Source organism: Schistocerca cancellata, chromosome 8 (genome assembly GCF_023864275.1).
Source record: "Schistocerca cancellata isolate TAMUIC-IGC-003103 chromosome 8, iqSchCanc2.1, whole genome shotgun sequence".
Classification (NCBI taxonomy): domain Eukaryota; kingdom Metazoa; phylum Arthropoda; class Insecta; order Orthoptera; family Acrididae; genus Schistocerca; species Schistocerca cancellata.
Window position 1 is genome coordinate 364,445,378 of NC_064633.1, and position 26,368 is coordinate 364,471,745.

Sequence of the window (26,368 nt, forward strand, 5' to 3'; positions counted from 1 at the left end):
GTTTCCCATGAACCAGCCTCAATGAATAATTTGTGCACGGAAAGTATTGAATGGAGGAGGAATGTTACGGTGTAGCATACTTTCCACACCTTTTCCTCACAGGTGATGGCAGCAGTAGTGCACTGACTGCTACCAGTATTAAAACAGCATTACAGCAAGCCATGAACTTGGTCATCGAATTAACATTGAGGCAACCATCGAAATGACACTGCCACCAACTGTAGCAAAACATACAGTCACTGAGATGCTATTCATATGCACAGTCTGCCACCAGGGCACTGAGCTGTTCATCGGCTGGGCAGCCATTGTATATTCCACCAACCAACAATTGTCATCGAGGTCTGGAGTTTGGTACCAGCAATAGTGTCGAACACTATGGTCGTAGACTGTAACACTGGATGACCAGAACTGTGGCCATGACAACCAGCTGCCAGTGTCAGCTCTCAGCTCAAATTACAGTATAAGACAATGCCAACCTTCAGCTGCATGTTGGGCTGGCCCTCTGACTATCCACTATGCCCAATGCTTTGCCACCACCATACTCGATGTGGTCCAGCTTACTATACCAGATCAAATTGCGGCACATGGGTGCCTTTTTGTCCCAGCATTTTTGGGTCCTATTGTTAGTAAAATAATTCAGTACAGGTGCTGGCATTTTGCTGAATGGACCTTGATCATCCAAACTGCTATTTAAAACTGAAGCACCTGGGAGACGAGTGGCACTACCATCCTGACAAAAAAAGAAAAGTTTCCCCACCTCCAGTTGTGGCCCTACAAACCCTGCCACTAATTAAATTTCTCAGTGCAACTTGTTTAACATTTGATTTGCATTATTTGAAAGAGAAATGACCAATAAGGTACATCCGTTGTGTTTATTTTTGTTGTTTGACCTCACACCCATCACTGAATCGAGACATCACAAAAATCTTTAAAATTGGAGCACACGCATGCCCACAACATGTGCCTAAGATACTTCAAGCTGGTTAGATATGTAAGGTAGAGTGAATCCCTTAAGTGGTAATCATATCGATTTGTAAATATACAAACTCTGCAAGCTGTATTATGGTATGTAGTAGTGGACACACTGAATAATATTCATTCCTCCTCCCTGATCCAATTGCGAATGATGCACACAATGAATGACTGTCGGCAGAACTGTGTGTGATGGTTCACCATCCACTGCAGAATGTTATCTACATATCTTGTGAAGATAACACTATGATAACCACTTTGGCAAGTAATATCCTTTCCAGGTTTCAAATAACTGAGTCACATGGCCTTGATCCACTATATTTATGAATTAGTCATACTTCAGTATATTTCATTTACTTGATGAAAATACCTTCTTAAAAGCTGGCTGATTATAGAAGACTGTGTACATAAAGTTCTATAAGACACTTATTATTAATTTTGGTTGGAATTTTACTACACCCTAAAGAGTCTAAATTTCTCATTGTCATTAAACCTAAATAGCACAATACATGACAAAGAACATACATTTAAAATTCATTAGGTACCTGTTCTTGGGAAACAGAAAAATTATTTCCTTATCACAAATACATTAAGTCACATCTTACAAGGAGACTTCCCCAGACATGGAATTGGTATTTTGAAATCAACTACACAGTGGGGCAGGTTCAGGTCCCAAGTATCACACCAAGTACCCACTCACACTGATAGACTCTCGTTTATGAGCAATCAAGAAAAAAGTATTTCTCATGATGTACTAGAGTTTGAAAATAACTCAAATCTTCAAAACTGTGCCATGCTGTAGTGGTAAAGTTGCTTCGCTGGTGTGCTGAAGGTTGTGGGTTTAAGTACTGTTGGGTGCTATCTATTTTTTTAGATCTTTATCAAAATGATTGATCATTATTTTTATTTCATTTTAACAACAATGAAAATTCCTGGATGGAATAAAATGTAAAATAAAAGCAACCATTAATCTATAGCTGACTGACATGTGGCACATAGAAACACTCAAAATAATGCAGTACTTACACTAGCTTTCAAGCTCTCGCACTTTCTCTAGCAAAAGTACACATATTCACACAAACAGCTGACAGGCATCCAAATGCTCACACCTGCAGCTGCAGGTATTTTCATGTTACGCCATTTCTCTTATTCAAAACATGCTGCAATATAATAATATACCTTTCACTTCCTTGCTCCCAGCCACATTTTCTTCCACAATTTGTGTAACGTTGACTGCCTGGCCCGCCTCTAAAACTCTTACTCTTTCCCGCAAACGTTCACATTCGACCTGGAGATTAGACAGCTCCTCTGTTCTCTTGTTATGCATTTCATCTGATGGATTTGACCTGTTAAGAGAAAAGATAAAGATAAACATTAATCAGGAAAGAAAATATTTACCACCCGTCTTCGGAACTTCTTTTTATTTATTAAAGGGAGAATTACTCTTAAAATAGATAAATTATATAATAAACAGGTGACCTGAGGAGGATATTTAGGGCATCATTTGTAAACTAGCTCTGCAAGCCTTGGCTAGAACTGGGAGAAGTAAGGAAAGTTACAGTTAAAATTCCTGCCAATGGTGAGGTCATTTGACCTGGAAGATGTGAGGTGCTGAGAACCACAAGGGCCTAAAGCACATCATCATCAATTGTGGGATTTCAGCATTTATTCATGCTTCTGACATCTGTTGATCTTATGGTGAGTCAGGTTTATGTATGCTGTGGAACCAAACAAAGAGTGTAAATATATAGGGTTCTTATGGTTCTCAGCACCTCATACGCTTAGACTGGACAAGGATGGGGAAGAAACCTCTCCACAGTGTGTCGTGAAGTGAGAGCACACGACACTGTTGATGGTGACCCATCCGTCAGATGGGGATGTTAAGTTCAGTGGCCCCCTTGGTGCTCTTTGAGAGGAGCAGGCTATTGCCGGCACCAGGTTTCACCTTCTCCCTTCTCTTGTCTTCTCCAACACGAAGACATGAAGACCACACTACACCACCCAACGCTCGACGCACACCCGCCGTCACTTTTCTGGAAGCTCGATACAGGAAAATGGAAACGACGACACAGAAATAAACAAACAGGGGAGAAAAGCAGAAGCATTTCAGAAGAGTGTCAGAAGCCTGATATGGAGCAAGGATGTACCCCAAATCAGTAAAAAGGTTATATACCGGTCATACTATGTCCCGATTCTGACGTGTGCATCAGAAACCTGGGTTACGAAAGGAAGAGAGGAAAGCGAAGTACAAGCTAGTGAGATGAAATTCTTGAGAAACAGTATTGGAGTGACAAAGATAGACATGTTAAGAAATGAGAGGATCAGAGAGTTAATGAAGGTGAAACCATTACAGGAGGAGATAGAGAAATCAAGCCTAAGATGGTATGGACATGTTAAGAGAATGGAGGAGAAGAGGATACCCAGGAGGATACACAAGATGGAACTGGAAGGAAGGAGACCAAGAGGAAGACCGAGATACAGACGGTTGAAAGGAGTAGAGCAATGCGTCCAGAAGAAAGGAGAAGAATGGACCGAGGTGAAGACGGAGAGATGGTGGCAAGACAGAAGACGATGGAGAGGCCTATGTTCCCTACAGACCCGGCCAAGGGCTGGAAAATGTCCAAGATGATGAATGAATGAAAAAAATCTAAAGCTGAGTGCTTTAATAGGGATATAAATCTCACCTTTTCCAAATGAGAATCCAGTGACTTAAAACCAGTGTGCCATATCACTTGAGTGAAGTATCTTTTTCCTGTTAAGTCGACAATCTGATCTGCTGACTCTTCATATTAGTGATATGATACTCCAAAATCTCATTTCAATCACAGCACACAATTATTGATGCTGATTGTTGTTGCTGTGGTCTTCAGTCCTGAGACTGGTTTGATGCAGCTCTCCATGCTACTCTATCCTGTGCAAGCCTCTTCATCTCCCAGTACCTACTGCAACCTACATCCTTCTGAATCTGCTTAGTGCATTCATCTCTTGGTCTCCCTCTACAATTTTTACCCTCCACGCTGCCCTCCAATACTAAATTGGTGATCCCTTGATGCCTCAGAACATGTCCTACCAACCGGTCCCTTCTTCTAGTCAAGTTGTGCCACAAACTCCTCTTCTCCCCCATTCTGTTCAATACCTCCTCATTAGTTATGTGATCTACCCATCTAATCTTCAGCATTCTTCTGTAGCACCACATTTCGAAAGCTTCTATTCTCTTCTTGTCCAAACTATTTATCATCCATGTTTCACTTCCATACACGGCTACACTCCATACAAATACTTTCAGAAACAACTTCCTGACACTTAGATCTATACTCGATGTTAACAAATTTCTCTTCTTCAGAAACGCTTTCCTTGCCATTGCCAGCCTACATTATATATCCTCTCTACTTTGACCATCATCAGTTATTTTGCTCCCCAAATAGCAAAACTCCTTTACTACTTTAAGTGTCTCATTTCCTAATCTAATTACCACAGCATCACCCAACTTAATTCGACTACATCCCATTATCCTTGTTTTGCTTTTGTTGATGTTCATCTTATATCCTCCTTTCAAGACACTGTCCATTCCGTTCAACTGCTCATCCATGTCCTTTGCTGTCTGACAGAATTACAATGTCATCAGCGAACCTCAAAGTTTTTATTTCTTCTCCATGGATTTTAATACCTACTCCGAATTTTTCTTTTGTTTCCTTCACTGCTTGCTCAATATACAGATTGAATAACATGGGGGAGAGGCTGCAACCCTGTCTCACTCCCTTCCCAACCACTGCTTCCCTTTCATGCCCCTCGACTCTTATAACTGCCATCTGGTTTCTGGACAAATTGTAAATAGCCTTTCGCTCCCTATATTTTACCCCTGGCACCTTCAGAATTTGAAAAAGAGTATTCCAGTCAACATTGTCAAAAGCTTTCTCTAAGTCTACAAATGCTAGAAACGTAGGTTTGCCTTTCCTTAATCTAGCTTCTAAGATAAGCCGTAGGGTCAGTATTGCCTCACGTGTTCCAATATTTCTACGGAATCCAAACTGATCTTCCCCCAGGTCGGCTTCTACTAGTTTTTCCACTCGTCTGTAAAGAATTCGCGTTAGTATTTTGTAGCTGTGACTTATTAAACTGATAGTTCGGTAATTTTCACATCTGTCAACACCCGCTTTCTTTGGGATTGGAATTATTATATTCTTCTTGAAGTCTGAGGGAATTTTGCCTGTCTCATACATCTTGCTCACCAGATGGTAGAGCTTTGTCAGGACTGGCTCTCCCAAGGCCGTCAGTAGTTCTAATGGAATGTTGTCTACTCCCGGGGCCTTGTTTCGACTCAGGTCTTTCAGTGCTCTGTCAAACTCTTCACGCAGTATTGTATCTCCCATTTCGTCTTCATCTACATTCTCTTCCATTTCCAGAATATTGTCCTGAACTACGTCGCCCTTGTATAGACCCTCTATATACTCCTTCCACCTTTCTGCTTTCCCTTCTTTGCTTAGAACTGGGTTTCCATCTGAATTCTTGATATTCATACAAGTGGTTCTCCTTTCTCCAAAGGTCTCTTTAATTTTCCTGTAGGCAGTATCTAGCTTACCCCTAGTGAGATAAGCCTCTACATCCTTACATTTGTCCTCTAGCCATCCCTGCTTAGCCATTTTGCACTTCCTGTCAATCTCGTTTTTGAGACGTTTGTATTCCTTTTTGCCAGCTTCATTTACTGCGTTTTTATGTTTCCCCCTTTCATCAATTAAATTCAATATTTCTTCTGTTACCCAAGGATTTCTACTAGCCCTTGTATTTTTACCTACTTGATCCTCTGCTGCCTTCACTATTTCTCCTATGCTCTGTGCAAAATTCTACCAGACGGCTTCCTCTTTCATTTCTTACGCCCAATCCATATTCACCTATGTTTCCTGGTCTCCCTTTTCCTATACTCTAATTCCAGTCACCCATGATTATTAAATTTTCGTCTCCCTTCACTACCTGAATAATTTCTTTTATCTCATCATGCATTTCATCAATTTCTTAATCATCTGCAGAGCTAGTTGGCATATAAACTTGGGTACTACTGTAGTAGGCGTGGACTTCGTGTCTATCTTGGCCACAATAATGCGTTCACTATGCTGTTTGTAGTAGCTTACCCTCACTCCTATTTTTTTATTCATTATTAATCCTACTCCTGCATTACCCCTATTTGATTTTGTATTTATAACCCTGTATTCACCTGACCAAAAGTCTTGTTCGTCCTGCCACCGAACTTCACTAATTCCCACTATATCCAACTTTAACCTATCCATTTCCCTTTTTAAATTTTCTAACCTACCTGCCCGGTTAAGGGATCTGACATTCCACACTCCGATCCGTAGAACGCCAGTTTTCTTTTTCCTGATAACGACGTCCTCTCGAGTAGTCCCCGCCCGGAGATCCGAATGGGGGACTATTTTACCTCCAGAATATTTTACCCAAGAGGACGCCATCATCATTTAACCATACAGTAAAGCTGCATGCCCTCGGGAAAAATTACGGCTGTAGTTTCCCCTTGCTTTCAGCCGTTCGTAGTACCAGCACAGCAAGGCCGTTATGGTTATTGTTACAAGGCAAGATCAGTCAATCATCCAGACTGTTGCCCCTGCAACTACTGAAAAGGCTGCTGCCCCTCTTCAGGAACCACACGTTTGTCTGGCCTCTCAACAGATACCCCTCCGTTGTGGTTGCACCTACGGTACGGCCATCTGTATCGTTGAGGCACGCAAGCCTCCCCACCAGCGGCAAGGTCCGTGGTTCATGGGGAAGGAATTATTGATGCAATGAATGTAAATTCTAATAGTTGTTCCAAAGGCATGACAAAGTCATGGAGGAGGAGAGCAACCATGGTGAACCACGTGTGTAGTCTGTAGAAAGCTGAACAGATCACAAGGTAATAAGTCACTACTGAATACAAAATGACTTTAATGGATCAATAAAATCATTTTGTATTCAGTTAATGACTTAATACCTCATAACTGATTCTGCTTTCTACAGACTACATGTATCTAGTGTTTCAAAATCTTAAACTTGGCTGCGAAACAGTAACTGTGTAAATCTGAAGAGGCTGAAAAATCAGACAACCTTTCTGCAACTGGTCGGCTGATTTATTTGCCAACCTCTTCATATATTTAGTAGTTGTGGTCCTGGTGTTGGGGAACGTAAGAATATCTTCCATGGGAAGGAAATACCCAGCTCTGGATGCTCTTATAAATTTCAAGACAAACAAAATAATTTATTTTGATAAGTTTTTAAATAATGTTAGGGAGACGAAACCAGGATATCCGGATATCACAGTGACCTACAGAAAAAAATTGAGAGTAATACCAAATTTTGCTTTAAAATAGTAAAATTAAACTACTTTCAAATTATACACATTACTAATAAATAGGTGAAAGGATCTTCTTATAGTCTGAGAACTGTATTTCATTGTATAATCTACAACATAATGTAACTCATACAGTTGACACACTGAGTCATCAATAAGTGCATAAGCTCCTGGCCTCAGTCTCCACTAGCCCCTGATCCGAATCCACTTCCATCCCTGCCCCATGACCCTGACTTCACCTATCCTGCATTCACACCCTCCCACTCTCACTCTCCTCCCTTCCCCCCACCCAGTTCATTCCTTCATGTCAATTGTGTGCCAGGCACAACTCACCCTGTCTATGGCCAGAATGACCTCATCAGTGCCACACACCTATCCCATGAGCACGCAGCTTTTCACGCTGAGCTTTCAGCTGCCCCCCCCCCCCCCCCCCCCTTCATGCCTTCGCCCACTCCATCTGACAACTACTCACCCCGGTCAACTTCCAGTGCCGGCCCAATGTAGTCGGCAGGAGCAATGTAGCCATGAAAGCATATGTGTGTACCTATCTATTCTGTTCGCTCTCTAGACGGTAACGATAATTTAAAAACAAACATTCTTTGGCAACTAGATTGATTACTTCAAATAAATTAAACTATCTTATATTCATGCAGCAACTCATTCTATAATATTTTAGTGCCATTCATCCAAATAAGAAAATTGTTAGGAGTATCTAATTAGGATGAGGCTAACCTTTTAGGGGCTTACGGAGAAAAAATTTACATTTATGTCACTATGTAACACCACAACCCCTTGGGATCCTGTATCCTATTCCAATCTCATCTCCACTCTCTCGAAAAGGGCATATACAGGGTGATCCATTGATAGTGACTGGGCCAAATATGTCACGAAATAAGCATCAAACGAAAAAACTACAAAGAACAAAACTTGTCTAGCTTGAAGGGGAAAACCAGATGGCGCTGGGGTTGGCCCGCTAGATGGTGCTGCCATAGTTCAAACGCGTATCAACTGCATTTCTTTAAACTGAAAACCCCACTTTTTATTAAATATTCGTGTAGTACGTAAAGAAATTGAATATTTTAGTTGGACAACGTTTTTCGCTTTGTGATAGGTCGTGCTGTAATAGTCACAAACTTATAAGTACCGGGTATCACATAACATTCCGCCTGCGCGGTCGGTATTTGCTTCGTGATACATTACCCATGTTAAAATGGACTGATTACCAACTGCGGAAAAGGTCGATAACTATGTTGATATATGACTATCGTGATCAAAATGCCCAACAGACGTGTGCTATGTATGCTGCTCGGTATCCTGGACGGCATCATCCAAGTGTCCGGACCGTTTGCCAGATAGTTACGTTATTTAAGGAAACAGGAAGTGTTTAGGCACATGTGAAACGTTAACCACGAACTGCAACAAATGACGATGCCCAAATAGGGGTTTTAGCTGCTGTCACAGCTAATCCGCAAATCAGCAGCACAGAAATCAGTAGCACAGAAATTCTGCGAGAATCAGGAATCTCAAAAACGTCGGTGTTGAGAATGCTACATCAACACCGATTGCACCCGTACCATATTACTATGCTCCAGGAATTGCATGGCAACGACTTTGAACGTCGTGTACAGATCTGCCAATGGGCACAAGAGAAATTACGGGATGATGACAGATTTTTTGCATGCGTTCTATTTAGTGGCGAAGCGTCATTCACCAACAGCGGTAATGTAAACCGGCATAATATGCACTATTGGGCAACGGAAAATCCACGATGGCTGGGACAAGTGGAACATCAGCGACCTTGGCGGGTTAATGGGTTAATGTATGGTGCGGCATTATGGGAGGAAGGATAATTAGCCCCCATTTTATTGATGGCAATCTAAATGGTGCAATGTATGCCGATTTCCTATGTAATGTTCTGCCGATGTTACTACAAGATGTTTCGCTGCTTGACAGAACGGCGATGTACTTCCACCATGATGGATGTCCAGCACATAGCTCGCATGTGATTGAAGCGGTATTGAATAGCATATTTCATGACAGGTGGATTTGTCGGCGAAGCACCATACCATGGCTTGCACGTTCAATGGATCGGACGTCCCCAGATTTCTTTCTGTGGGGAAAGTTGAAGGATATTTGCTACCGTGATCCACCGACAATGCCTGACAAGATGCATCAGCGGATTGTCAATGCATGTGCGAACATTACGGAAGGCGAACTACTCGCTGTTGAGAGGAATGTCATTACACATTCTGCCAAATGCATTGAGGTTAACGGACATCATTTTGAGCATTTATTGCATTAATGTTGTATTTACAGGTAATCACACTGTAACAGCATGCATTCTCAAAAATGATAAGTTCACAAAGGTACATGTATCACATTGGAACAACCGAAATAAAATGTTCAAATATACCTACGTTCTGCATTTTAATTTAAAAAGCCTACCTGTTACCAACTGTTCATCTAAAATTGTGAGCCATATGTTTGTGACTATTACAGTGCCCTCTATCACAAAGTGAAATAAGTGGTCCAACTAAAACATTCATAATTCTTTACGTACTGCACAAATATGTAATAAAAAATGGGGGTTCCTATTTAAAAAAAACACAGTTGATACCCGCTGGACCTATGGCAGTGCCATCTAGCGGGCCATCCATAACACCATTTGGTTTCTCCCTTCAAGCTAGACGAGTTTCGTTCTTCGTAGTTTTTTCGTTTGACACTTATTTTGTGAGATATTTGGCCCGGTCACTCTCAATGGACCACCCTGTGTATAGTAATAATAGTAATTCATACTAATTTAGACTGTTGTTTTGACATTGTTTACAATGAGCCTCACCAGTATATAGAATGAAGGAAACATGCTGGATTAAAAACTAATGTACCACCATAATTCATATGCAATACAAACTTCAGGCACATGGGACGAATAATTTTGCTGTTGTAATTATGGAGTAACTAACGATTAAAGTTCGGATATTTCCAAGTCATCGGGAGACAGCTATTTTTATGTTTTTAAGCCAGAAAATTGTTTGTATCCCTAATAAAAAACATGACACAATGATTTTTCAGTCAGAATTAAGCATACTTATGATGTAATTGGTGCTAGATAATAGAACAGTTATTACTACCATACAGAATGGTAAAATTATCCTTGTTCAAAATTTAATTAATCGAATCTAGGCCTTTCATTCAATAAAACTAATCGCTCTGATCACCTGAAAATGATAGCATGATTTTCCTTTAAGTAAATAAATTGTATATGCAAATTAACGAAATATATTGTTTCAATGATAAAACATGTAATTTATAGTCTTAATAGAAACAGATTCCTTCCTTTCTTTGTATGAAATTATTCACTTTTATTCCATGTAAATATCTATGTAATTTGGGAAGCTGTATGCAAAAACTTTAATTGTTTAAATCCAAAATTCAGTATGTAACAATGACAGTAATTGTTTAAAACCCTATATATAGAGGCAATTTGTACGCTGCCAAAGGTCTTAGGTAAATCTTACTTCAGTCTTAGACCAAATATTGTTCAGTAACGTCAAATGAACCTATGGCAGCATCAAGATGTGGCACCCCGGATTACACATTTGGTGGAGAATATCTGAATTTAAACATGATTACTACACATTGTTTTTCTTGTGTTAAACAACGATACACATCCCAAATTTCACCACAAAAATATTGTTGCCACATTTTACTACAACTGTAAACAGCTACTTAATTTTCTGTATTTAATAGTCTGCAGAGCTGATGAAAATTTGTATCACATTTCATCTATCTGAAATGTAACTAACAAATTTCCTTAGCTTTGATTCATATGTCTTGTACTGGGAGAAGTTACGTTGCACTTACCTTAAATGCAACACCTTTGTGGTCATTGGATTGAAGTCACCCTTAAGAGCTCTGTATTCAAGTTCTATCTCAAGCTCATCTCTCCGTTTCTGTAGAGCTTCTTTTTCCTTCTTCAAAGATTCACATTCACTTTCAAGTTTTTGCAGTTTGACTGAAAGTTGCCCACCACCTATAAAGACAGATATTCTGATTCTCTCAGCTGTCTGATTCATGGCTTATAGATGTATTTATCACATCTCAAATGGAAGTTATTAAGGAATAAGGTGCTCGTGGGAGAGGAGGTGCAGGAGGGGGGGAGAGGGGGTTGCGGGAGCAAGAGAGAGGGGGTTGTGGAAAAGCAGGAGAGAGGGGGCGTGCGGGAGCAGGAGAGAGGGGGCGTGCGGGAGCGGGAGAGAGGGGGCGGGCGGGAGCGGGAGAGAGGGGGCGGGCGGGAGCGGGAGAGAGGGGGCGGGCGGGAGCGGGAGAGAGGGGGCGGGCGGGAGCGGGAGAGAGGGGGCGTGCGGGAGCGGGAGAGAGGGGGCATGCGGGAGCGGGAGAGAGGGGGCGTGCAGGAGGAGGAGAGAGGGGGCGCAGGAGGAGGAGAGAGGGGGCGCGGGAGGAGGAGATAAGGGGTGCAGGAGGAGGAGAGAAGGGGGGCAGGATGGGAGAGAGAGTGGGGGGGGGGAGAACAAAATAGAAATCAAATTTTTTTACCTTAATCTTTACTGGATGCAAAAGAGAAAATTATGAAATTATTCGGTTGCACACTACATTAACTGCCCAGAAACAAGTTCATTGTCAATATACAAACTCCAAGAAATTTCAAACACAGAAATTTTACTGTGTCTGCTTCAGTAAGTACACCGTTTTGAAAAAAAATGTTGTTAAAACTTGAGCTCTCAAACTATTTATTGTAATATCTACAGATTAACAGAGGATGTTCTACAGATTCGTGGTTTCTAGTTGGTGTGCACAGCTGGACATGAACTCGGTGATTAAGTTCCGAGTAGAACATGATAGGTCTGGGCTGACAGCAGTAAGCAGCCGGTGCTATCAGTAGACAAGTTAACCGAGACTGCTGTTTCGGCTGTGCAAACTATTCCACTCTGACACCATGATGACACTAATGTTTACTCTTATTGAAGTTATTAGCTATGACACCACAACACACTGCATGTCTTTTGTATTGACAGCAGCAACTAGTACAGTAACATAATACTGACGTTGCACTATAACAAATTGGAATGTACTTACATCTTCAGTACACACAAATCAGCTAATGATTGTGACACCATGTTTTGTTGGAATATGGTACGATTTCAATAAGCTGAACACCCGGAAAACACCCAGATATGTAATACATCAGGAAAGTATTAGGTCAGATATATGTCTCTTATTCCATTAATATGGATAAACTACACAACAATTTTGTTGAGGTTTTGCAATCACAGAATTGTTTCAAAACTTGAAAAGTAGTTTTGCAGCACTAACCACATTAAATAATAGACTACTTTTCCCACTCGTTAGGAAGAGAGAATTTATCATAGTAATAGATGGCTTGATGGACACTATGTGATCAAAAGTATCCGGATAACTGGCTGAAAATGACTTACAAGTTTGTGGCGCTCTCCATCGGTAATGCTAGAATTCAATATGGTGTTGACCCACCCTTAGCCTTGATGATAGCTTTCACTCTCGCAGGCATACATTCAATCAGGTGCTGGAAGGTTTCTTGGGGAATGACAGCCTGTTCTCCACGGAGTGCTGCACTGAGGAGAGGTATCGACATCAGCCGGTGAGGCCTAGCATGAAGTCAGTGTTCCAAAACATCCCAAAGGTATTCTATAGGATTTAGGTCAGGACTCTGTTCAGGACAGTCCATTACAGGGATGTTATTGTCATGTTACCACTCCGCCACAGACCACACATAATGAGCAGGTGCTCAATCATGTGGAAAGATGCAGTCGCCATCCCCAAATTGCTCTTCAACAGTGGGAAGCAAGAAGGTGCTTAAAACATCAATGTAGGCCTATGCCGTGATAGTGTCACACAAAAACAAGGGGGGCAAGGCCCCCTCTATGAAAAACACGACCACACCTCCGAATTTTACTGTTGGCATTACATACGCTGGCACATGACGTTCACCGGGCGTTCACCATACCCACACCCTGCCATTGGATATGTGTACCATGATTCGTCGCTCCACATAACATTTTTCAATCGTCCACTGTTTACGCTCCTTACACCAAGTGAGGCGTCGTTTGACATTTACCGATGTGATGCGTGGCTTATGAGCAGCCACTCGACCATGAAATCAAAGTTTTCTCACCTCCCATCTAACTGTCATAGCACTTGCAGTGGGTCCTGATGCAGTTTGGGATTCCTGTGTGATGGCCTGGATAGCTGTCTGTCTATTACATATTATGACCCCTCTTCAATTGTCAGCGGTCTCTGTCAGTCAACAGACGAGGTCAGCCTGTACGCTTGTGCGCTATATGCATCCTTTCACGTTTCCACTTCACTATCACATTGGAAACAGTGGACCTAGGTATGTTTAGGAGTGTGGAAATCTCGTGTACAGACATATGACAAGTGACACCCAGTCAAGTGACCATGTTTGAAGTCTGAGTTCCACAAAGCACCCCATTCTGCTCTCACAATATCTAATGACTACTGAGGTCACTGATAGGGAGTACCTGGCAGTAGGTGGCAGCACAATGCACCTAATATGAAACACCCATGTTATTGGTGGTGCCCGGATACTTTTGATCACATAGTGTAAATAGGAAGCATTTACATCCACTGCACCTCAGGTTGTCTTCCAATAAGTATTGTTCTTTCTACCTTAAATGTATCTATCAGCTGTACCTCGAATTCCACGTAATGAAAGTAAGTACTGGTCAACCATTTTACTTCTTGAATGTTATAATGAAGTTTAATCCATAGTCTTTTCCTCTCTACAACTAATGTTACCCAACCTGTTGGATAATGTTGTAATAAATTTAATAGTTTCACGTCTCAGAGCCTAGCCCAAAAATTGTTAAATCAAAGCTGAGTCAGAGGAAGTAAGTTCTGAGAAAACATCACAGATAATATTACTAAGATTGGCACAGGAAGTTATCTAAAAGAATTTCCATCATGAGTTTGATGATCTACACAAATCAGTGATTCAGTGAAGGAAGGAAGGAAGGAAGGAAGGAAGGTAAAAAGTAAGTTTAGTGTTTAACATGCGAGGATGCAAAGAGATGTAACTGCAATTCTTTCAAAAAAGAAATAAATAATCAATGACAATAATAATTAAGGTAATGAGGCAATAAACAAAATGTTCAATAACAGATGATTCAAGTCTGCAAACTGATGGAACTCAGTTTGGCACAAGGTGTATAATGGACAACAAATTCTCATGGTTATCTACTGTAACTCTTCACTGCAGGTGAATTTATACTCATCTAAATCTAACTGCAAGTACAATATATCAATACTTTCCATTAACTGGAATTCAATACTTAATTCACCTGGTCTGGGTCAGTGTATGCTGGTCTACTGACAACTGTATTTTAAATTAAATTATACTTCAATATAAATAACAATAAATAAATCTCTGGTATTATAGCCAATAAAAACATCAAACACAACTGCGTTTACACAGATAAATATTATTATGCAACATTAACATGAAGAATGTGCCAACCATGCCAATAAGCAGTTAAAGAACAGCACCAAACTGATCATTACTGGATACATGACTTTTGCACATGAAGAGTAAAAGCATACCTCCCCCATCCTGAAAATTTGCCACTTCTGCTTCTAATCTTTCTACAAGGTCTTTGTAGCCATCAAGAGTCTTTTGTAGTACTTCTATTCTGTTTGCCTGTTGTTGGGTCCGAGACATTGTTGAAGGAGATGCACAAAAGGTAAGTTCATTTTCATAACTATCCAGCTGTGATCTGTAACTGTCCCTTTCCTGAAATAAACTTTTTGTGTTTATTACAAAAGAAGAAACATGTATAACTCAAAATTAAAATTCTTTTAAGGAACAAAATTTACACAATTCAATCAAACACAAAAAAATGAGGAATAGCATAATAAAAAGAGAAATAGAGTCAATGACAATAGTCAATGATGAAGGGAATGTCTTTTTCAATGAATGAAACAATGAAGTTGACTTTCTGTCAAATGGTCACCTTTCATGGGCAAGCTATGAAGTTTAGAAGGTAGAAGATGAGGTACTGGTAGAATTGAAGCTGTGAGGATGGGTTGTGAGTCGTGCTTGGGTAGCTCAGATGGTAGAGCACTTGCCCGTGAAGGGCAAAGGTCCCAAGTTTGAGTCTTGGTCCAGCACACAGTTTTAATCTGCCAGGAAGTTTCATGACATCCTTCCAACCATCACCAGCTTTTATGAAGTGCGCAGGTGGGAACTTTTCCTGCAATATACCCCACGTTCCCGTAACCCTCCTGGCCTCAACCTTCATTAGTCATTGTCCTCTCCCATCCAGACCCTTCTCTGTTCCCACTCCAGCACTAAACAGCCCTCTTTCCTCCATCACACCCAGTTTTTTTTTACTTCTCTCCTTTTTTGCTAACTCCCACCCCACCCCACCTCTCCGCTGCCCTCCGTCTAACCTCCCAACAGCACATAGATGTCCTACCCTCTTTCCATCTCATTCCTGTGTGCTCCCCAACAGCATGTCACTGTCTGCCACACCTACTGTACTATCCCTCCTCCTCCCACCTTCCTCCTTAACCCCACCCAGTCGCCACTCCCATCACGTGCTGATGCTGCCGCTTGCAGTGTGGCCTCAGTTGCCTGAGACTGCAGTCATATGTGTGAGTTGTGTTTGCCCGAGTGTATATGTGGGTGTTTTTGTCTAATTTTGACAAAGGCCTTAGTGGCCAAAACTATATTTGTGACAGTCCTTGTGTAGCACCTATCTGTGACTCAGTATCTCCTCTGTATGGTGAGTATCTACCCTCTTCACAGTATTGTTCCAGTCCATCCTGGATTTTCCACTGTTAGAGAATAAGAAGAACATCATTTTGCCTCTGGCTGGAAATGTTTCAACTTCTGAGGAACATCTACTGGGATTCAGAGTTGAGTTGACAACTCTGAGGCAAGCAAGATGGTTTTTGACATACTCTTGTAAAAAAAGAGTGTTACTGCTTGGGTAAAAACAGTAAATTATGTGAATGTTACAAAGTCAATAAAAATATTACAGTAACATTCAGAGTTAAAAACTCACTTTTAAAGAAATCCTACATTTAACAACTATTCCTGTCTGTGCTGGTGAAACTCCCATATGAACTATTTTATTCCTCCCTATGTTTAATGAACCTCATTTTAAGAAAAAGTGGTCTTTTAAGGAATAAACAGAAAAGATTCTGCAAATTAGAATCCAGTTTTATTCAATTCCTAACATGTCCAAGGTAGTGTCATGCAATAAGAGTAAAAGGTAATCGATTCTTTGAGTCAACCTGTACCTAGATCATTGTCTTTTGGTCGACAGCTCCATTTCCCTTGTAATGATTCCGGAAAATGTGTCAAATCAATCGGAAAGCAATTTCTGCCCTGCATATCACGTGGCCTTGGTCATATGATCTGATGTCACAGTCACTGAATCTACGAAGTGCGAGCTGAGGAGTGTAGTTGTTTAATGTCAAATTTATCAATTTTTACTTCAGTAGAGTTATGACCTGCAAACATAGAAAGCTAACAATTTAGCAAAACCTTATCGTCATCCACAATGTTGAAGATAAATGTAACAAAAAAACTTTTCAGCATGATTTGACACAGTCTTCATTGTGCAGCATATTCAAAAGAAAGAAGCAATCTTACTTGCCGACCCTAGTGCTTTGTTTGGATCCAAAGGGAAGAACATTCACATGTCAATGTTCAATGATGTGGATTTTTATTTTTTATTTTTATGGTGTAAAGGAATAAGATGTGGCAGCATTCCTATAAGTGGGAACATATGGCAAGAGAAAGCACATGAAATTTCCCTGAAGAAAACAATCAACTATTTTTTATTTTTAAATAAAGGATATATATAAGGCACATTTACTTTGGTGTATATTTCCAATTTTGTTTTTGTAATGAGTATAACCCACCCACTATATTATTGCACTTCACCTCTCATGGCTGTTATCACAAACACATGGTGACATTGCAGTAAAACAAGTACAGTAGTGACTAAGGAAAACAAATCACATTGTGAATGATTTCAGGGGAGTTGTGCATATACTATCATCAAGTGGTTCAGTGTGCTCTTGTGAACTACCATGATAAAATCTCATAAGCTGCTTGAAGTGCCCTCACTCCCACATGCAATAATATTGTGGTTAATACATATTACTAAAACAAATATCACACTAGACTGATTTGGGATCACTACACATAAAACTCTGCTTTTAAAATTAATTTTGTTTAATGGGAAATAAACCAATTTCTTTTGTCAGTGCTGGATCTTGCATGAAAGACATGGTGAGTAGTATTTGCTTAGACTGAGTCCATATACATATTGGCAAAAATAAAATTGCAAATATCTGACAAAACACCAGAAAAATGCACCTGACAACACTTTGAAGAAAACACACTCACAGGATATTAAAAAAAGTTTTCCAAAAATGTGAGAGGTGGTAAAACAGACCAAAACAAGGAAAAAATGTCCAACAAACATGGGGTCTAAAATCCGTACCTTAAGAGCTATGTGCACTTGTTCAGTAGAAAATATATTTTTTATAGTGGCAGAGAACAACAAGTGCTCATTTCCCCTTTTAGGGTCCATGTTTACTGGAATTTTTATCTTGTGCTGATCCATTCTACAACCTCTCAAAACATAAAATAATTTTTGTAACACCTTGCAACAACTGCAACAACTTACCTATAGTTGACTGATGTGTGGCACATAGAAACAAACAACAGAAAACAATATTTACACTAGATTTCGAGCTCTTGTTCTTTCTCTAGTAAAATTACACATTTTCATACACACAACCACATGGAATGTTTGTTCCTCTAGTAATATTACACATATTCACACACACAACCACACAAAATATGTATATGTGTAATTTTATTAGACAAAAAGCAAGAGCTTGAAAGCCAATGTAAAGACTGTTTTCTGCTGCATGTTTCTTTTCATGCATGTGCTGTATTTAAAATTGTATCACAAGATATTGGTAAGTTTGTAATTAAATGGCACTTATATCACTTAAACATCCTTGAATTATTATTTTGGGTCATTCCTTCCATGCACTTGGCTTCAACCCACATTTAAGGGAAACTTCTGTTGAAAGAAAAATATTTGGGTCTTCTGAGAGTCATTAAAAAGGGCTTTTGTTATAATACTTGTCATAATATACTCTGGTTAATGGTTTCATTATTTAAATGTATTGTTAGCAAGAAGCAAAATACCCTAACTTGCACAGTGTAGCATTAAATTTGTTAATATTCTCGGCAAGAAATATAGAAAGACGATTTGATTGTTGCAAAATAACTAGTAATAAAACACTCATTATCTAGAGAACTATGTATTTTCTTCGAATACCAGTGTCTCTGAATTTCAGGGACATAAATTTGCTATCCAACATATCCTGGACTTAAACCTTTATTAGTCTCACCCCATTCCCACTTCTCATATTAATGTTTGTCAGAATTTCATCTTATTCCAATAGACATTTATTTATTTCATCTTCCGCATGTGTGTGTCCCCTTTTCCCTCTATCTCTCTTTTACCGAGCGAGGTGGCGCAGTGGTTAGACACTGGACTCGCATTCGGGAGGACGACGGTTCAATCCCGCGTCCGGCCATCCTGATTTAGGTTTTCCGTGATTTCCCTAAATCGCTCCAGGCAAATGCCGGGATGGTTCCTTTCAAAGGGCACGGCCGACTTCCTTCCCCGTCCTTCCCTAGTCCGAAGAGACCGATGACCTAGCTGTCTGGTCTCCTTCCCCAAAACCAACCAACCAACCACAAAAGGCAATCTATCTCTCTTTTCTTTCTTCTTCATCTCTACCTCCATTATTTTCACATATTTTCAATTCTCTTTCTTTTTCTCTTTAATCCATCATTACTTCACACACTCTCTCTTGTATCACCTCTGAGCTGTGGATGGTGTAATGCACTAACTCCTACCTTCAATATTGTTCCATCCCTTTTTCATATCCAAGCTCCCTAACCATTTCCTTGTTCCTCCATGAAGAGGGAAACACTGGTAGGAGTTAAGAGTACTACGATCTGTTCTATTGTGTTTGCACCGAAAGTAGGCAAGTTGTTCCTCCTAGTTGCAATTATAATAATAACTTTACAGACAAGTTTTCCGAATAAAATCATATCACAAAAGCAACTGTAAATGGTCTCTCAGACCATGACATGCAGTTCATAAAGTTTATTAACACTTATTAAGGCTAATACTTATTGAAACTAAATGTGGGAGATGTATTATTATAAAGAAATGAGAGTATTTTAGGAGACTGTTCAAAGCATGAACTTATGGCTTGAACAAAAATACAATACATTCACTAATGAAACTGTAATCTAATAACGTTTTCCCCTAAAAGTAACTCGGATCAAATAGATACCAATAAGAAAGAAAAGGGAATAGCACCTGGATTACTTTAAGAATAAATACATCTTGTAGGACAAAAAGGAAAAATTCTGTAATTTTCGAAAAGTTATGATGTCAGTGAAGCACATTAAAAGGAGTATCATATCTGTGAAGAAAATAATCCTAACATCTAAACTAATGTATTAAGCAATAATACGAAAAGGATAGTTACTACTCACCATATAGTGGGGATGCTGAGTCACAGAGAGGTGTGGGAGGTGGGGGATAGCAGAAAAGGAGAGAAGTAAAAGACTGGGTATATTGGTGGAATGAGGGCTATGTTGTGCCGGAATGAGAACAGGGAAGGAGCTGGATGGGTGAGGACAATGACTAATGAAGGTGGAGGCCAGGAGGGTTGCGGGAACATAGGATATACTGCAGGGAGAGTTTCCACCTGCGCAATTCAGAAAAGCTGGTGATGGTGGGAAGGTTTCATATGGAGCAGGCTGTGAAGCACTCACTGAAATCAAAGATGTCACGTTGGGCTGCATGCTCAGAAACAGGGTGGTCCACTTGTTTCTTGGCTACACTTTGTCGATGGCCATTCATGTGGACAGACAGCTTGTTGATTGTCATGCCCACATAGAATGCAGCACAGTGGTTGCAGCTTAGCTAGTAGATCACATGACTGTTTTTACAGGTAGCCCTGCCTTTGATGGGACAGATAAGGTTTGTAACCATACTGGACTAAGTGGTGGTGGGAGGATGAGTGGGATAGGTCTTGCATCTAGGTCTATTACAGGGATATGAGCCATGAGGTAAGGGGATGGGAGCAGGGAATACCATAGTGGGCAGAACATTTCTCATTTCAGGGCATGATGAGAAGTCAGAACCCTGGAGGAGAATGTAATTTAGCTGTTCCAGTCCTGTGCAGTAACAAGTTACGAGTGGAATGCTTCTCTGTGGCCAGATGGTGAGACTTTGGGAGGTGGTGGGAGACTGGAAAAATAAGGCAAGGGAGATTTGTTTTTGTACAAGGTTGAGAGGATAATTACAGTCTGTGCAGGCGTCAGTGAGACCCTTGGTATATTTCAAGAGGGACTGCTTGTCATTGCAGATGTGACGGCCACGGGTGGCTAAGCTGTATGGAAAGGACTTCTTGGTATGGAACTGGTGGCAGCTGTCAAAGTGGAGGTACGGCCCAGTTCTTTAACAAGTATTTTCCATCTGTTACCGATAACAGTGGAGTAGTTCAATTAAGTAAATAATGCCACAGAATAACTCAGGTTTGCTTTGCAGATAATTCCAGCAGCACAGATATGAAACTTACTTATTTTACTGGCACAAGTAACATCAACCATAAAATATTCATTCCATACGATCATCCAACAATGATACTGTCCTGTAGACTACAACGTGATCAGTGACCAAATTGATAATGATGCTGAGCCTATTTGATAAAAAGTTTATATTATGGAAATGATAGACAGCTACTTAACATACAGAGGAGATGTTGAGTTGCAGGCAGGCACAACAAAAGGGCTGCTATACATTTAACCCTTAACTGGAATTGTGGGTCATTTTGGACTCGCCAACAAAAATAAAACTGTCTAGCAATGGAAATGTCGAAGTTTCAGTTTGGTGCGCCAATGTAATCTCAGTACATTGTGAAGTGCACCAGGGACCGGGAGCTCGCTGGTTGAAATTTACTGGAAGTGGTGGTAAGTGCCATTGACCAGCGACTACAGATAAGGATTTTTTTAGTCAGTGTATACAGACTTATTTTGTGGTGTTTCAGGCACTTAATTGCCACAATGCAGTGGGGTCTAACTGAAAAAGAAATCTGTGAACTATTATTAGAGAAAAATTATTCAGACACAGAATCTTTAAGTGATTTTCAACCTTGTGATGAAGAGATCATAAGTGACGACGAAATAAGTGACGATGAAAATACACAACAAGAAATCTCTTCCGATTCAAGCAATTCGTCGTCTGATGATTCAGTAGAGAGAGATAGCCGGCTGCCAAGTAATGCATATTTTCGAGGTAAAAATCGATTCAAGTGGTCTACTCATCCACCAACTAGGTAAAGAGTCAGAAGCCACAACATCATCACTCACCTGCCTGGTCTCATCAGTACAGCTCATGAAAAACAGAATGCGTCACTAATTGAATCATGGCAGTTGCTGATATCAAATGAAATGACTGCACATATTTCCACTCACACTAATCAGAAAATTACAAAATATTCAGAAAAGCATGAAACTGATGCTACTTACACTAACAATGTGAGAATTATGGAAATGAAAGCGTTCTTTGGGTTGTTGTTGTTGTTATCAGGAGTATTCAAATCTGGACATGAACACATAGAAAGTTTATGGGCAACTGATGGAACAGGCCAAGATATATTCAGAATAACGATGTCAGTAAAACCATTTATGTTCCTGTTATCTGCTTTGAGATTTGATGATGTGAATTCTAGGGAAGAAAGAACAACTTACGATCACGCTGCTCTCATCTCAGAAGTAATTCGAAATTTCATTCAGAACTGTCAAAAAAACTATAGCTGCTCAAAATATTTGACAGTTGATGAAATGCTTTGCCCTTTTAGGGCAAAATGTTTTTTCAGAGTTCATATGAAATCAAAGCCTGCTAAATATGGCATCAAGATTATGTGCCTTTGAGACACTTAAACACACTATTTATACAATGCTTTTATCTAGATGGGCAAAGTAATCACTAATAAAACAACCCAACTTTCACTTCCAACACAGAATGTACTGCAGCTTGCAGAACCTTTATTTGGAACAAACAGAAATAACTGCTGATAACTTTTTCATTTCTGTGGAGCTGGTTGACAAACTGATTGAAAATGGTTTGACTTATGTTGGAATGATACGCAAAAATAAAAGGAAAATACCACCAGAATTTTTAGCCAATAAACAACGGGTAGTAGGATCTACGTTATTTAATTTCATGAAGAATAAAACATTGGCATCTTACATCCCAAAAAAGAATCGAAGTTTAGTGGTGATCTCATCAATGCAAGTTGACAATTCAGTCAATGAAAACAGTGGAAAACCTGAGATAATTGAATTTTACAACAGAAAAAATGGTGGTACTGATACATTAAATCAGAAATGCACCATTTATTCAGTCTCTAAAAACTCATCACTGGCCATGTGTAGTTTCTTCAGCAATATTGAATTTTGCGAATACAAATGGATTCGTATTATGGAAGGCATCAACTGGTAGAAAACGTATGAAACTTAATCATTACATAAAAGAAATTGGACTAAATTTGATAAGGCCATTTATCACAGAAAGAAAGATGGTATATTATTCATTTTCAGCAGATTTGAAGAGGGGGATAGATAATTTTCTAGGGGCAGATGAAATGCAAAAGACCTATGACTGGAAAATTCACTTGTAATCAAAGTAGCTCACAAGAAAGAGGAAGATGTTATTTATGTGGTCCTAAAACTGACAGCAATCACAAAAATGTGACAGATGTTTTAAATTCATCCGTGAACGACAAGCTGAAAAAACGAGAGTTCTGTACCAAGTGCCATTCTTAGTTCAGGTACTGATATAGATAACATCTGAACACTTCCATGTTTCGTTTTCATTACCATATTTACTCGAGTCTAAGCCGCACTTTTTTTCTGGTTTTTGTAATCCAAAAAACCGCCTGCAGCTTAGAATTGAGTGCAAAGTAAGAGGAAGTTCTGAAAAATGTTGGTAGGTGCTGCCGCAACTAACTTCTGCCGTTGAATATATGTAGCGCTACACAGGCATGCTTTGCGGGCACAAAGATAAATACTGGCACCAAAACCTCTGCGACAGTAAATAAATTTAAAAAAAAAGGTGTAAGATGAGCTTTTTTCTCCCCCCCGAGTTTCGACCACTGCATTTTCATATATTATCCAACGAAGTAAATACAAATTCCGTGTTGTTCATCTTCGAATGTAGCAGCATTTCAATGTAGGGCTACTAAGAAAATCCGACTGGCAAGACTATTTGGGATGTTTGTCAATATGGCCAACTCTACGTTCTGAATTTTTTTCCTACCTGTGAGAAGAGATGGTTGCTAATAGGGACTTTTATGAACTGCGAATCACATGCAGTATTCTCTTCAACATAAGAATTATACGAATATAAACATTTTGCCATGTATTCTTTCGTGTTTGCTGCTATCTCACTTAAATCCTGTCTGCCTAATAACCTACGAAACTAGTGTGAGGCAGCAGCAAATGCTGAAGAATAGACATATCATGTTATGTTTATATTCGTATTATTCTTCATCTACATCTACATCTACATTTTTACTCCGCAAGCCACCCAACGGTGTGTGACGGAGGGCACTTTACGTGCCAATGTCATTACCTCCCTTTCCTGTTCCAGTCGCGTATGGTTCGCGGGAAGAACGACTGTCTGAAAGCCTCTGTGCGCGCTCTAATCTCTCTAATTTTACATTCGTGATCTCCTCGGGAGGTATAAGTAGGGGGAAGCAATATATTCGATACCTCATCCAGAAACGCACCCTCTCGAAACCTGGCGAGCAAGCTACACCGCGATGCAGAGCGCCTCTCTTGCAGAGTCTGCCACTTGAGTTTGTTAAACATCTCTGTAACGCTGTCACGGTTACCAAATAACCCTGTGACGAAACGCGCCGCTCTTCTTTGGATCTTCTCTATCTCCTCCGTCAACCCGATCTGGTGCGGATCCCACACTGATGAGCAATACTCAAGTATAGGTCGAACGAGTGTTTTGTAAGCCACCTCCTTTGTTGATGGACTACATTTTCTAAGGACTCTCCCAATGAATCTCAACCTGGTACCCGCCTTACCAACAATTAATTTTATATGATCATTCCACTTCAAATCGTTCCGCACGCATACTCCCAGATATTTTACAGAAGTAACTGCTACCAGTGTTTGTTCCGCTATCATATAATCATACAATAAAGGATCCTTCTTTCTATGTATTCTCAATACATTACACTTGTCTATGTTAAGGGTCAGTTGCCACTCCCTGCACCAAGTGCCTATCCGCTGCAGATCTTCCTGCATTTCGCTACAATTTTCTAATGCTGCAACTTCTCTGTCTACTACAGCATCATCCGCGAAAAGCCGCATGGAACTTCCGACACTATCTACTAGGTCATTTATATATATTGTGAAAAGCAATGGTCCCATAACACTCCCCTGTGGCACGCCAGAGGTTACTTTAACGTCTGTAGACGTCTCTCCGTTGATAACAACATGCTGTGTTCTGTTTGCTAAAAACTCTTCAATCCAGCCACACAGCTGGTCTGATATTCCGTAGGCTCTTACTTTGTTTATCAGGCGACAGTGCGGAACTGTATCGAATGCCTTCTGGAAGTCAAGAAAAATAGCATCTACCTGGGAGCCTGTATCTAATATTTTCTGGGTCTCATGAACAAATAGAGCGAGTTGGGTCTCACACGATTGCTGTTTCCGGAATCCATGTTGATTCCTACATAGTAGATTCTGAGTTTCCAAAAACGACATGATACTCGAGCAAAAAACATGTTCTAAAATTCTACAACAGATCAACGGCAGAGATATAGGTCTATAGTTTTGCGCATCTGCTCGACGACCCTTCTTGAAGACTGGGACTACCTGTGCTCTTTTCCAATCATTTGGAACCTTCCGTTCCTCTAGAGACTTGTGGTACACGGCTGTTAGAAGGGGGGCAAGTTCTTTCGCGTACTCTGTGTAGAATCGAATTGGTATCCCGTCAGGTCCAGTGGACTTTCCTCTGTTGAGTGATTCCAGTTGCTTTTCTATTCCTTGGACACTTATTTCGATGTCAGCCATTTTTTCGTTTGTGCGAGGATTTAGAGAAGGAACTGCAGTGCGGTCTTCCTCTGTGAAACAGCTTTGGAAAAAGGTGTTTAGTATTTCAGCTTTACGCTTGTCATCCTCTGTTTCAATGCCATCATCATGCCGGAGTGTCTGGACATGCTGTTTCGAGCCACTTACTGATTTAACGTAAGACCAGAACTTCCTAGGATTTTCTGTCAAGTCGGTACCTAGTATTTTACTTTCGAATTCACTAAACGCTTCACGCATAGCCCTCCTTACGCTAACTTTGACATCGTTTAGCTTCTGTTTGTCTGAGAGGTTTTGGCTGTGTTTAAATTTGGAGTGAAGCTCTCTTTGCTTTCGCAGTAATTTCCTAACTTTGTTGTTGTACCACGGTGGGTTTTTCCCGTCCCTCACAGTTTTACTCGGCATGTACCTGTCTAAAACGCATTTTACGATTGCCTTGAACTTTTTCCATAAACACTCAACATTGTCAGTGTCGGAACAGAAATTTTCTTTTTGATCTGTTAGGTAGCTTGAAATCTGCCTTCTATTACTCTTGCTAAAAAGATAAACCTTCCTTCCTTTTTTTATATTCCTATTAACTTCCATATTCAGGGATGCTGCAACGGCCTTATGATCACTGATTCCCTGTTCTGCGCTTACAGAGTCGAAAAGTTCGGGTCTGTTTGTTATCAGTAGGTCCAAGATGATATCTCCATGAGTCGGTTCTCTGTTTAATTGCTCGAGGTAATTTTCGGATAGTGCACTCAGTATAATGTCACTCGATGCTCTGTCCCTACCACCCATCCTAAACATCTGAGTGTCCCAGTCTATATCTG

The 26,368-nt window shown here is 40.2% G+C and overlaps 1 protein-coding gene across 1 annotated transcript in view; it reads right to left on the reverse strand.

The window, feature by feature from the left end:
- Positions 1–26,368, reverse strand: part of LOC126095273 (mitotic spindle assembly checkpoint protein MAD1) — a 108,040-nt gene that overhangs the window by 21,720 nt on the left and 59,952 nt on the right. Inside the window, exons 8-10 of the mRNA XM_049910031.1 lie at positions 14,927–15,116; positions 11,174–11,342; positions 2,152–2,318 (exon numbers count right to left, since the gene is read on the reverse strand). Coding sequence (XP_049765988.1) covers positions 2,152–2,318; positions 11,174–11,342; positions 14,927–15,116 — 526 coding nt within the window. The remainder of the gene's footprint in view (positions 1–2,151; positions 2,319–11,173; positions 11,343–14,926; positions 15,117–26,368) is intronic.